The sequence below is a fragment of the Nicotiana sylvestris genome, chromosome 8 (genome assembly GCF_000393655.2).
Source record: "Nicotiana sylvestris chromosome 8, ASM39365v2, whole genome shotgun sequence".
NCBI lineage: Eukaryota > Viridiplantae > Streptophyta > Magnoliopsida > Solanales > Solanaceae > Nicotiana > Nicotiana sylvestris.
Genome location: NC_091064.1, coordinates 172,129,262 through 172,142,265, shown reverse-complemented (window position 1 = coordinate 172,142,265; position 13,004 = coordinate 172,129,262). Strand labels below are relative to the sequence as shown.

General features: G+C 37.3%; 3 protein-coding genes across 3 annotated transcripts; 2 read left to right on the top strand and 1 right to left on the bottom strand.

The window, feature by feature from the left end:
• Positions 1-369: 369 nt before the first annotated feature.
• LOC138876010 (uncharacterized) lies at positions 370-4,094 on the top strand. The gene is made up of 5 exons (XM_070154896.1): positions 370-1,883; positions 2,453-2,635; positions 2,724-2,849; positions 3,150-3,255; positions 3,345-4,094. The coding sequence occupies exons 1-5, from the start codon at positions 370-372 to the stop codon at positions 4,092-4,094; spliced, it is 2,679 nt and encodes an 892-aa protein (XP_070010997.1).
• Positions 4,095-5,877: 1,783 nt separating this feature from the next.
• LOC104225509 (uncharacterized) lies at positions 5,878-7,613 on the top strand. Its single transcript, XM_070154894.1, has 7 exons — positions 5,878-5,902; positions 6,023-6,144; positions 6,262-6,465; positions 6,751-6,852; positions 6,956-7,348; positions 7,436-7,543; positions 7,590-7,613. Exons 1-7 carry the CDS (start codon positions 5,878-5,880, stop codon positions 7,611-7,613), a joined length of 978 nt encoding a protein of 325 aa, XP_070010995.1.
• A 3,892-nt stretch (positions 7,614-11,505) lies between these two features.
• On the bottom strand, positions 11,506-12,093 carry LOC138876009 (uncharacterized). The gene has a single exon (XM_070154893.1). It carries the CDS (start codon positions 12,091-12,093, stop codon positions 11,506-11,508), a length of 588 nt encoding a protein of 195 aa, XP_070010994.1.
• Positions 12,094-13,004: the final 911 nt, after the last annotated feature.

Genomic DNA, 13,004 nt, shown 5'->3' with positions numbered 1-13,004 from the left:
CTTTTTTTTCAATTCCCTAGTCTTATTCACTACCCAATATTCCTTCATTCGCGTTCATGTAAACTACATCCAGATAGCAGTTGAATAGTCTTTTGTGGTTAAGACTCTACACCTTTTAGATGACTGTGTTCTGCCTATGTGTATTTCCTTAAGTAATACAGAAGACTTCTGCATGAGATGAACTTTATGATTAAATAAATTTCCGTTTAATAGTTTTAATTGTTAAAATGATATTTTTGAGCCATGGAATTACCTGCTAATAGGATGGTTATTTTATTTTAGCTACATTTTTCATTAATTCCACCTTTTTACTAACGCATTTTTAGCTCTTTCAGTAATTATAAAAAAGAAAAGACTATCTTGAACGTCATGGACAATCCTACAAATAAAAGATGGATGTATTGCGAAAGAGTTAGTAAAAAATATTTGGATGGAGTAGAGAATTTTTTAAATCATGCCTTTTCTGAAAAACAAGATGGAGAAAAAATTGCATGTCCTTGTACGGAGTGTGTGCTTATCCATCAAGTAAATCGGGCTACAATATATGATCATCTTGTGGTTAATGGTATTATACCATCCTATGATACTTGGTTTTGTCATGGTGAATCTCTAAAGGGATCAAACAATGCTGAAGCAAATAATCGCAGTAAGTCAACTCAAAGGGGTGATGATATGAGAGGAATGATACATGATGCATTTGCAGGTGTTACACAGTTCATGGATACCAACGTTAGTGAATTAGGTGGCGTAGAGCATAACTTACAAGAGAATACTGCTCATCCATCTAGAAATCAATCGCATCCAGAGGTCGATAAGTTTGAACGGCTCATGAAGGAGGCAAATGAAGAACTATATCCAGGATGTAAGAAATTTAGCAAAATGTCCTTTTTGATGCATCTGTACCGTACAAAATGCATGTTCAAATGGTCAAATGAATCGTTTAATGCTTTGCTTGGACTATTGAAGAATGCGCTGCCTGAAGGAGAAAATTTGCCTCCTTCTTTCTATGAGACCAAAAAGATAGTTGAAGGCTTGGGCTTAAAGTATGAGAAAATTCATGCTTGTCCCAATGATTGCATGCTTTTTAGGAAAGAGTTTGCTAATAAGAATGTCAATAAATGCAATGTTTGTGGAGCGTCTAGATGGAAAAATGATGCTAGAAAAATCTCAGCCAAGGTCCTAAGGTATTTTCCTTTAAAACCAAGGCTACAAACACTGTTTATGTCTTCGGAAACTTCTAAAGCAATGTGTTGGCATCATGAAGAGCGCAACAAAGATAGAGTTCTACGACATCCAGCAGATTCTGAAGCTTGGAAAAAATTTGATAGTAGATATCCCGAATTTGCTGGAGACCCTCGCAATGTGCGCCTAGGACTAGCTTCTGATGGGTTCAATCCATTTGGCACAATGCGAACTGTTCATAGTACATGGCCAGTGATTTTAATGCCATATAATCTTCCTCCATGGATGTGCATGAAACAAGAGTTCTTCATTCTATCCTTACTTATTCCTGGACCCAAAGCACCTGGCAATAATATCGATGTATTTTTACAACCTCTAATAGAAGAGTTAAATGAATTATGGGATGTTGGGGTAGAAACATACGATGCCTCTACTAAGGAGATATTTAAAATGCGAGCATCTCTCATGTGGACTATAAATGACTTTCCTGCATATGGTACTCTCTCTGGATGGTGCACTTATGGTCGGTTTGCATGCCCTTCTTGTAACATAAACACTCAATATAGAAGGCTGAAACATGGCAGAAAGTTTTGTTACATGGGGCATCGATGCTTCTTGAAGTCGGGACACAAATATCGGAATGATGCGAAATCATTTGATGGGACTAAAGAAACAAGACCTGCACCTTCTCCAGTATCTAGGTCAGTAGTGCTGAATCAAGTTAAAGATATAAAATTTACTCTAGGCCAGTCAAGTGAAGGGGTACGTGGGGTGATGAAAAACACATGAAAAAAGAGAAGTATTTTTTTCGATCTTCCTTATTGGAAATTTAACTTGGTGCGCCATAATCTTGATGTGATGCACATAGAAAAGAATGTGCGTGATAACTTAATTTATACACTATTGAATCTTGGTAAAAAGTCTAAAGACAACTTAGAAGCTCGATTGGACTTGAAGGAGATGAAAATAATACCAAGCTTATGGCCTCAATATCGAGCTAGTGGGAGAGCATATCTTCCTGCCACTTTTTTCACAATGTCTCAGCAGGAAAAGGAGTTATTTTATGAAGTAATACAAAATGCCAAGTTTCCATATGGCTATGCATCTAATACTTCACGTTGCGTTCGCAAACGAAAGTTATCTGGGCTAAAACTCATGATTGTCATGTTATAATGCAAGAACTTCTTCCTCTTGCCTTGTGGAGATCAGTAGATAAAAGAGTAAGTTCAATTTTAATTGAACTATGCACATTCTTTCGTGTTTTGTGTAGAAAAGAGCTAAAAGTAGAAGAGTTAAACCTACTTGAAGAAAAAATCCCAGAAACATTGTCTACTATGGAGAAACTCTTCCTCCCAGGATTCTTTACTGTTATGATACACTTGGTTATTCACTTGGCAACTGAGGCTAAACATGCGGGACCAGTACATTATCGCTGGATGTATCCAATTGAGAGGTATGTAGAATATCACTGAATCTTTGTTATATGTCTTTAGTTGTTAAATACTCTAATATCAAACTAATAACATTACTTTGTTCCATAGGTATTTGGGTACTTTAAAATCATATGTTCGTAATCGTGAATGTCCTAAAGGTTCAATAGCAGAAGCATACATAGCAAATGAGTGTATGGCATTCTGCTCACAATATTTAGAGGGTGGAGATTCAAGGTCTTATTATTCAAGAAAATGGAGTGATGAAATTGAGCGTGAGACTAATAAAGAATAATCTCTTTTTCCTACTGTTGGGGAGTCGTACGGTAGAGTAGATGTATTTGAGTTGGATTACAAAACATGGTTGCAAGCACATCGGCATGTGCTTTTCAATTGTGAATCAGAAGTCGTTGAGAATTATAAAAAGTAAGTGTTATATCTATTATTTAATATATATATATATATATATATATATATATATATGTATATGTATATATATTTCATAACAAAATTGATATATGCGAGTTACATGTATAGGGAACATATTGCTGAAATCAAAAGAGCACATCGTAAGCGTCGTTTGACACAACATCAAATTGATCGTGTGCATTTCGATACATTTCATAAGTGGTTCAAGGAGCAAGTAAGTAGTAGGACTAAGTCATTATTTATGTTAAATTATTATCCTTGTACAATTATCCACATTTATAGTTGCATCTTTTATTTGGTTAGGTAAAGGAGTTGGAAGCCACGTCTAATATCTTAAATGATGTTAAAGTCCTAGCACAAGGACCGAGCTACATTGCAAAAAGATTCAGTGCGTTCGATGTTAATAATGGATATCGATTTCGAACACAACAAAGTGAAGAGTTCAACGTGACACAAAATAGTGGTGTTATGGTCGTTTCAAAGACTGAAAGTTATGCAAGTACAAGTGATAATGCTCCAAAATCTGCAAATATCACATATTATGGAAGATTGAATGATATTGTGGAGTTAAACTACTATGAGAAATTTAAGGTCATCTTATTTAAGTGTGATTGGGTTGATGTAACCAAAGGTAGAGGAATTAAGGAAGATGACTTGGGTTTCACACTTGTGAATTTCACACACCTGACAGACTCTGGCGATCGACAACGTCATGAGCCCTTTATTTTTGCAGAACAAGCTCAACAAGTAATATTTGTGCAAGATACTCAAGACCATGAATGGTTTGTCCCTAGGTTAATTAAACCTCGAGACATTTTTAATATGGGAGAGGAAAATAGTGTGCAGTTTGAGTCATCAACGCAAAGTGATGCCACTGACTTGGCTCTTTTAGAAAATTCTTGTGTTTTAGAAGATGAGTATAATGATTGGGTAAGAAGTGGTGTCGATGGGATAACAATTGATACAAACGTAGATTCTCAACCTTCTCCAAATGATGGTGAAGCTAATGTTGAGGGAGAAAATAACATAGAAAATGAATGTGATTCTGAATAAGGTAGGTGGTACTTATAGAATATTTTTGTTGCAAGTGTTATGTAATAAACTCTAAGGGTGTTATTTTTTTGCTTTAGAAATTTGAATATTGGATGTTTGAGCGAATTTATTATGCTTTCTTCTACTTATATTTTGCTTATTGTATCCATTTAAATGTGATATTATAAGGTGGTACTATCACTTGATAATTATTTTCCTAGTGCATAAATAACTCTTATCTCTAGAACAATATTTTTTGCAAGGCTTTGTTTGCGTTACCTGAGTTGTTGATATTTTTCACATATTGAGATTTGGATGATGCTTCCTCATGTTTTGCAAGTGGCCTGCTAATTTGTTGGAGTCAATCTAGTACTAATATAGCGTAATGCAGCAAGATAATTTTTTTCATTTTGGAGAAGAAATTATGCGAACTAGAGGTCGCAACCGACTGGTAATTGAACAAGACGACGATGAAGATGTGCGACCTTATATTGAGCATTTGATGGATGTTCAAAACCATTCTGCAACCCAGCCTTATATTGAGCAGTTGATGGATAATCAAAACTTTTCTGAAGACCAGGCACATGATGATCAATCTTGTGATTTGAATAGTTCTGCTGGTGGTACTGAAGTTCAACGAAGTGATGATGAATTAGGTAGCACTTTTCTCTGGAATCATTTTCAAATCTTAGTTGTGTGAATACAATGGTTAATCTAATTAGTTTATATGGTGTAATTAGCAACTGTGATTTTTTGTAATTTCTATTGTGATATCAAACTAGTTATATAGTGCAACTTGCAACCAAGTAAGAGGGTGTCTTCTCTGAGTGTATGTGAAATTGTAACATTGCATATGGACATTAGTTGCTTGACCGGGTCGAGTAAAATTGGATACCATCTCTGCTAGACCAACAAATGCTGACAAAGGGAGATTAGGATCTTTTGCAATTTCAGTAAGGTATCCATCTACTAGCTTTGCCACCATCAGTTTTGAAGCTTCCGATAAAATTCCAGGTTACTGTCAAGATGCATCACCCAGCCCCAGTCCTCTTCATCATCCTCCTCCCGTTGTTCTTTCCACAATTTTGATTTAGCAACCATGTCCCTCACGTTTGCTCGTATAATTTCGTTGTTAATTCCAGTTGAAATCATGAGCTGTCTAGATTCCCCTTCAAACTCACCAAAAGACTGTACTGATTGAGAGGGGATATCATGTACGGAAGTATTTAATGTTACCAATGGTTGTTTAACCATAGCAGCCTCCATCATCATCTCATTCTAAGCGTTCTTAATAATTTGTTCTACCTTAGGATTGGAAAAATGTAAAACTGGTGCATTGGAGCTATGTGCTTGGATGGTTATAAGTTCAGCTCCCAAATTGTTCTTTGAATGAATTCGTCGAACTCCTATATTTTTATCCAAATCAGCATTGCCCTGCTCTTCTTGTTCATTACTGGACCTTAGAAATAGTTGTTTGGATACCATATTATCACCACCAACTGTTGCCTTTACTTCAGGATCCCCACAGGAGCTATGTGCTTGGATGGTTAAAATTATAGCCTTTGCACCTGGTGAGTTGTCATAGTTTATTGACCCATTACCTTCTTGTAACTGACCATTTGAGATTTGTTCAGCAGCAGCCAAGCCTCCAGCTGCATCTACTCGATTAACAACAGTCTTTGAGCCAGGATTAGTTTCTAGAATTTTTGCAGCACTAGCAGATGTTGTCATCAAACAATCATATAACTATCAGATAATTATAGTGTTATTAAACATATTTAACCATATAAGTTTTTGCCATTTGATGACCTTTGAATTTTCTATTCTAGGTAATTTGGAGCCAAGAAAGATTCGTGGGCCTACTTTACTAAAAGATATTTGAAAACTTCCTTCGGGGAAGGTAGTTGATGTGCCGTTTAATAATCGTAACCAAGCTATTGGGGAAAAAGGTCGAAAGCTTGCTAGCTTTCTAGGAATCATTGCGAGAACTCCAGAACTAACACCGTTACATGTAGATGATTGGAGAAATTTTGACAAGGAGGAAAAGAAGAAATTGGTGGATTTTGTGAGGGTATGGAGTAGTTATTATTATTTATTTGTTTTTTATTATTATTATTATTATTATTATTATTATTATATGAATGGGTTCAATCTTTTATACATGATATTGTTTTCTTTATTTTTTTAGAAGAAGTTCTCTATCCCAAGACGAGGAGAAGCTTATGTCCTAAAGTCACTAGGAAAGAAATGGAAAGATTACAAGTGTGAGTTAAAAGGTGAGTATTTGCGAAAATATAAGACTAAAGACCTTTTGCTGAAAAATAGACCAAGTCGCATACCGAGGGATCAATGGAGTGGTCTTGTCGCTTATTGGCTTTCAGATAAAGCTAAGGTATTAACAAATCTTTAAAACACCTCAAGTTGATTATTTTCAGTGTTTTAATTTTAGTGATGCTCAATTTTTATGTATAATTTATAAGATATCATTTTAATATTTCAACGACAGAGGCGTTCCCAAGCAAATAGAAATAATAGGGTCAATCAAAAGATGCCTCACACAGGAGGATCCAAAAGTATTGCTATCTTGATGGATGAGCATGTAAACTTGTTCAAATTACTAACTATAATGTTTTAATTTTTTTTCCACGTATATCTTACATCAATTTTATTGTATTAGGCTGTAAATGGGATAGAGCCTACACGAGCACAAGTTTTCATATTAACTCATACAAAACGTAAGGATGGTAGACCACTGGATGATGATTCTGTCAAGGCAATTGTAAGATTTTTTTTCTTTTATTTTCTTAATTGGGAAATAGTTAGGAAAAAACATAAAAGTGAATAAATGAATTTCAAATTGGATTTATGTATTTTATGGCCAGGAAATGATAAATGAAAGGACGAACAATAGTGAGAGCTCTACAGGCCAACCTCCTCGCGGTGTTGCTTGGGAAGGCGATGTGTATTCTCAGGTGTTCGGAAATGACAAAAGTGGATATGTTCGTGGTTTAGGACTTGGTCCAACTCCTTCTGGTCTATGGGGTAGTAAATCTTCCTTAGAAAATATTATCGGAGAGGATTCGTCTAATGAAGCTGTCCAAAGGTTAACACAAGAGATAACCGAGTTAAAGGATAAACATAATGAAGAAATGAATCTGATGAAACAAAATCAGGAGAAGATGCAATCAGAATTACTCAAAATGCGACAATTGATGCGCAAATATGCTTCCAATGAATCTCTGCCTCAAAATATCAATGACACCTCAATTGAACAGGTAACTCAATTTTATAAGTTATGTACATTATTAATGAAGTTTTAATCCTATAAAAGTATTGTTATCTGGTGTGTTAATATTTATTAGGTCCCTGCTGCCAATAGTCGCCATGAACGAGTACCACAAAGATCAAGGATACCTAATGTTGCTGAAAATACTTCAACGTCTCATGGTACTACTCATCTTTATCCTTCGGCAAGCTACTATTTAATTTTTCTATTGTTTGATCAAACTTCTGCAGATTTCACCTGCTCAATATGCCTAGGAGATTAATCTCCATGTTTAGTACATTAAGAAAATTCTGTAGCCCAAAGATTTGTGTTCTTCTGCATGTCAATCACTTGTTTGTTACATGTGTTGTTATTTTGGAATTGGACTGTTTCCAATATAAAAATAACCTCTGCTGCAATCTGCACCTTGGCTGCCTGTTTGTTTGGATATATTCAATTTACTCTACTTATAGTGATAGTGATAACTATGTTAATTCAAGAAATCAACTATGTTAATTCTTGGAGCCTACGACAAATAAAATAAATACTAGCCGGAAATCAGGAATCTTAGAATATAAATGCTTTTTTGGATTGCTATGTTACTGTGAAGCTAACAATTCCGATAAGAACATGTCTGGCTTCAGTGCTATCTACAGCAGAACCTTTTTCTTCAAGTGTGCTTTTTACCTTTTCTCTGTTTCGAACTAAGTAATTGCTCTATTGGGAGACTGAGTGTGTTCTGCTACAACTGCTGCATAATTGAACTGCTCCAATAAAACTGGACTGAAGCCAAGGATCACTGAAGCCAAGATTTGCTCTGTATTTTTGTTTTTGTTTGTGTGTGTTGATTGTTTCTGAACTATTGCCTTTTACTGAAGACTGAAGCCAAGGATCACTGTTTAAAACTCAATCAACATGACCAAGCATGACAGATAATTGAGCTAGAATCCTGTCATGACAGATAATTGAGCTAGAATCCTGTTTCTGAACTATTGCCTTTGAATGTGTTTTTTGGGTTAGTAACTAGTTAAAATATATATATTAGTATTTGAAATGAGATGTGTGAAGTTTAATAAAAAAAGGATCACGACGAGGACTTGGAAGTGTTATGAAGCCATGTCAAATCACTATAAATCTGTGTTTCGTGTCTTAAAAATAATGTTTGGTTTCTCACCACATTTGGTGTTGTTCTGTAGCAATTCATCTGATAGAAAACTCCAGATTCTAACATAAGAATTATAGGATTGCAGATATCTAGAGTTGTAGTAATTTTAGAATATTATCGACTTAAAGAACACAACCAAAGTGCTTGAGATGGAAATTCTGATCTGTTATGCGCTAACATCATATTGAAGTGTTTGAACTATCTAATCTACGAAGTTAACTGAATTGTGTGGCCGGCTAGTTTATAATTTAAACTGTTAGAGAAAGGACACTTTTTTTTAATTTTTACGTCTACAACTGTTATTAAGCAGAAAATTGTTAAAAGTGTCACAAAAATGAAGAGTGTGCCATGGTAGCTGGTTGAGTAATGTATGAAAACCTCTGGATGATTTTGCAATACTGAAAAAACCTCATTTGAATTGCTCTCGCCTGAGTTTGTTATTTTATTTTCACAGAGATTTAAAGAATGTATTTAACTAGTTTAGTATCCTGCTTGCTTCAAACAGTTTTGACTTCCATAGCCTTGCAACCTATTCTTTTGTATTTGCTTCCCCTGGGCAACTATCTTGGTAATCTATTATCTCGCAAACTATTATCAGCTTTGTTGTTTGGCAACATTTACTTCCTATTGACATAGTTATTTTATAATTTCAGGTCATACAGTCTGATGTTCGATAATTTAGCGGGTGGAAGATTTCAATATGAGGAAGAGTTTCAGAGATTATTTGAAGAGTGTTATTCGTTAAGATTAGTTATATAGTGACATTAGCTATTTACTTCAAAAATATGAGTTATTTTTTAAGGTTTTGTGATATTAATATTTTGGATTATTAGTTCTTCCTTTTGTTCGTTAAGATTTAACGAGATATACTATAGTTTTATGAATTAATATCAATATATTTTGTTATTTGCATTATTTTTTGGTTGAATGTAGTAGCTATCATTAATGGTGGCTAAACTTACCGTTATAGCTTGTGAATTTTAGTGCCAATTTAACAGTATTAACACGTTTATACAGGGATATTGTAACCATTATATTGCTATTAAAGATGATTTTTAGCGGCAATATAATTGACTTTGCTATCCATTAAAATGGACGCTAAAGGGACATACTAATATGTTTTTAGAAGAGATATTGTTGCCAATTTAATTGCCACAAAACAATTACCGCTAAAGGTATGGACTTTTACCGACAAATATTTTGAATTTAGCGGCTATAAAAATGGACGTTAAAGGAGCATTATTAGTCGTTTTTAGAATGGATTTAGCAGCCATAATAATTGGCACAAACAATTGCCGTTAAAGCAGATGTGTTTTAGCGGCAATAAATCATACCATTTACCAGCTTTTGGCAGAAATTCCGCTAAAGGCTTTACCAACCCCGGCATCATCGGCTAAAGATCAATTGTCGTTAAATGCTATAGCGGCAATTGTTATTGCCGCCAATGCTATTTTTAATTGCTGCCAAAGGTATTTTTTGTAGTAGTGAATAGCCTCTGATATACCTACAAATGAGCCAAACTTCCCATAGATTTTCGACTAAGAGCATCTGCCACAACATTATCCTTTCCCGGGTGATAGAGAATATCAATGTCATAGTCCTTGAGTAACTCTAGTCATCTTCTTTGCCTCAGATTCAACTCCTTCCGCTTGAAAATATATCGAAGGCTCTTATGATCCGTAAATACATCCACATGGACCCCATACAAATAATGCGTCAAATCTTTAGCGCAAACACCACTGCTGCTAGCTCTAAGCCATGGATTGGATAGTTCTTTTCATGATTCTTTAGTTGTCTAGAAGCATAGGCTATAACCTTGCTGTGTTGCATTAACACACACCCAATCTCAATCCTCGAAGCATTGTAATACACCACAAATCCCTCCATACCCTTTGGTAGGCTAATATCGGTGTTGTTGTCAACCTTGATTTAAATTCTTGGAAACTCCTTTCACAAGCATCGGACCATTGGAATTTAACTGTTTTCTGTGTCAATTTAGTCAATGGAGAGGCAAGAGTAGAAAAGCCCTCCACAAATCTCCTGTAGTACCCAGCCAAACCTAAGAAACTGTGAGTCTCTATTGGAGTGGCAGGCCTAGGCCAATTCTTCACTACTGCAATCTTTTGAGGATCAACCATAATTCCTTCCCCGGAAACGACATGGCCCAAGAACGTGATGGATTCAAGCCAAAATTCGTATTTTGAAAATTTTGCATACAATTGATGTTGATGAAGGGTCTGCAGAACTGCCCTAAGATGGTCAGCATGGTCCTCCCGACTTCAGGAATACACAAGAATATCGTCAATGAACACTACCACAAAAGAGTCTAGAAAAGGCTTAAAGACTCGATTCATAAGATCCATGAAGGCTGTTGGGGCATTTGTTAGCCCAAAAGACATCACCATAAATTCAAAGTGCCCATACCGAGTTTTGAAAGTTGTTTTTGGAATATCCTGCTCTCTTATCTTCAATTGATGGTACCCGGACCGCAAGTCAATCTTTGAGAAACACATAGCACCTTGTAATTGATCAAACAAGTCATCTATTCTTGGTAGAGGGTATTTGTTTTTGATTGTGACTTTGTTGAGTTGCTGGTAGTCAATACACATCTGCAGCGACCCATTTTTCTTCCTCACAAATAATACCGGTGTGCCCCACGATGACACACTCGGTCGGATGAAACCCTTTTCTAGCAAATCCTTCAGTTGTTCCTTTAACTCTTTCAATTCTGCCGGTGTCATTCTGTAAGGTGGAATTGATGTAGGCTGCATGCATGGCATCACATCGATCCCAAAATCAATCTCCCTGTCTGGTGGAATCCCAGGGAGCTCATCTGGAAAGACATCTAGAAATTCATTCACAACTGGTACAGACTCAAGGCTAGGTGCCTCGGCATTGGTGTCCGTCACCCGAACTAAATGATAGATACACTCCTTCTTGATCATCTTCGTGGCCTTAAAGTAGGAAATAAACCTACCCTTAGGCACTACATTATCTCCCTTTCATTCAACAATGGGCTCATTAGGAAATTCAAGCCTCATAGTTCTAGTCCGACAATCAAGCTTGGAAAAGCATGAATAAAGCCAATTTATTCCCATTATTACATCAAAGTCGACCATCCCTAACTTAATAAGATCAACCGTGGTATCCCTACCCCGTTCCGTAACAACACAACCTCTATAAACTCGAGCGACCGTAATAGACTCACCAACCGGAGTAGACACCGAAAATGGCTCATGAAGCTGATCAGGTTCTATCCCGAATTCCATTGCAACAAAAGGGGTAACATAGGACAAAGTGGAACCGGGGTCAATAAGTGCATACACATTATGAGATTGGACAATCAGAATACCTATAACAACATCTGGAGAAGCCTCTACAGTCTGGCGACCACTCATAGAATAGAACCGGCTGGGTCCTCTTGAACTCTGCGCACCACCCCTAGCTATACCATACCCTGCGGGTGCTGGTGTACCTCGAGCTGGAGAGGGGGTTGAAGATGTAGCAGCTGTTGGACTGGATGACTGAGTTGTGCCCCTACCCGCTCCCTGGCGGGATATGTGACAATGCCTCTGAATATGACCCCTCATCTCATATCCGTAGCATATATGTAACTCCAAATAACAAGTCCCTGAGTGCATCTTCCTACACCTGGGGCACGGGGACCTCTGCTGCTGCTGGGACCTCTCTCCTGATCGATCCCGCTGATGGGATCTCCTGTTGCCCTAACGAGGCCTGAAACGACTCCACTGCTATTGGTTGGGCCCTGATGGCGGTGCACTAGCTAAAGACTGTGCAACAGACTAGGACGGCCCTGATGATCCTCCCCTAAAAGTTGATCTTCCCCCACCTAGTGACTCTCCCATGTTGCCCGTAGACCGGGCCTTGCTGTTACCCTCTCTCTCCATCCTGTTATTCAATTTACAAATCTTTATGGCCTGAGCGAATGCTACCATCTTCCCATAATTCATATCAGAATTCAATGCAGTCGTAGAAGCCTCATTAATAGTCAAAGAATTAAGGCCCTGAACAAACCGACGCACCCCATCCTCTATTGTGGGCAACATATGAATGGCATACTTGGACAGGCGAGCAAACTCCATGTGGTACTCCCACACTCTTCTGTTACCTTGCTTCAGATTTTCAAACTCGTCTGCATGGGCTGCCCTTGTCTCAGCGGGCAGGAAATGCTCTATAAAGGCATAAGCAAACTCACTCCACCTCGTCGGAGGGCCCCCCTCCTCACAGGAATTTTCCCACAACTCAAACCACGAATAGGCTACCCCTTTCGAACGGTAGGCAGCCAACTCTACTCCCTCTGTCTCAGTTGCACGCATAACCCTGAGGGTCTTGTGCATCTCATCAATAAAATCCTGAGGGTCTTCTTCTGGATTGGCACCCGTAAACACTGGAGGATCTAACTAGAGAAATCTGTTCACCCTGGAACTAGTAGAATTCCCTTGCTGGCCGGATGAACTGGGCGCAACATTTGACCTCTAGG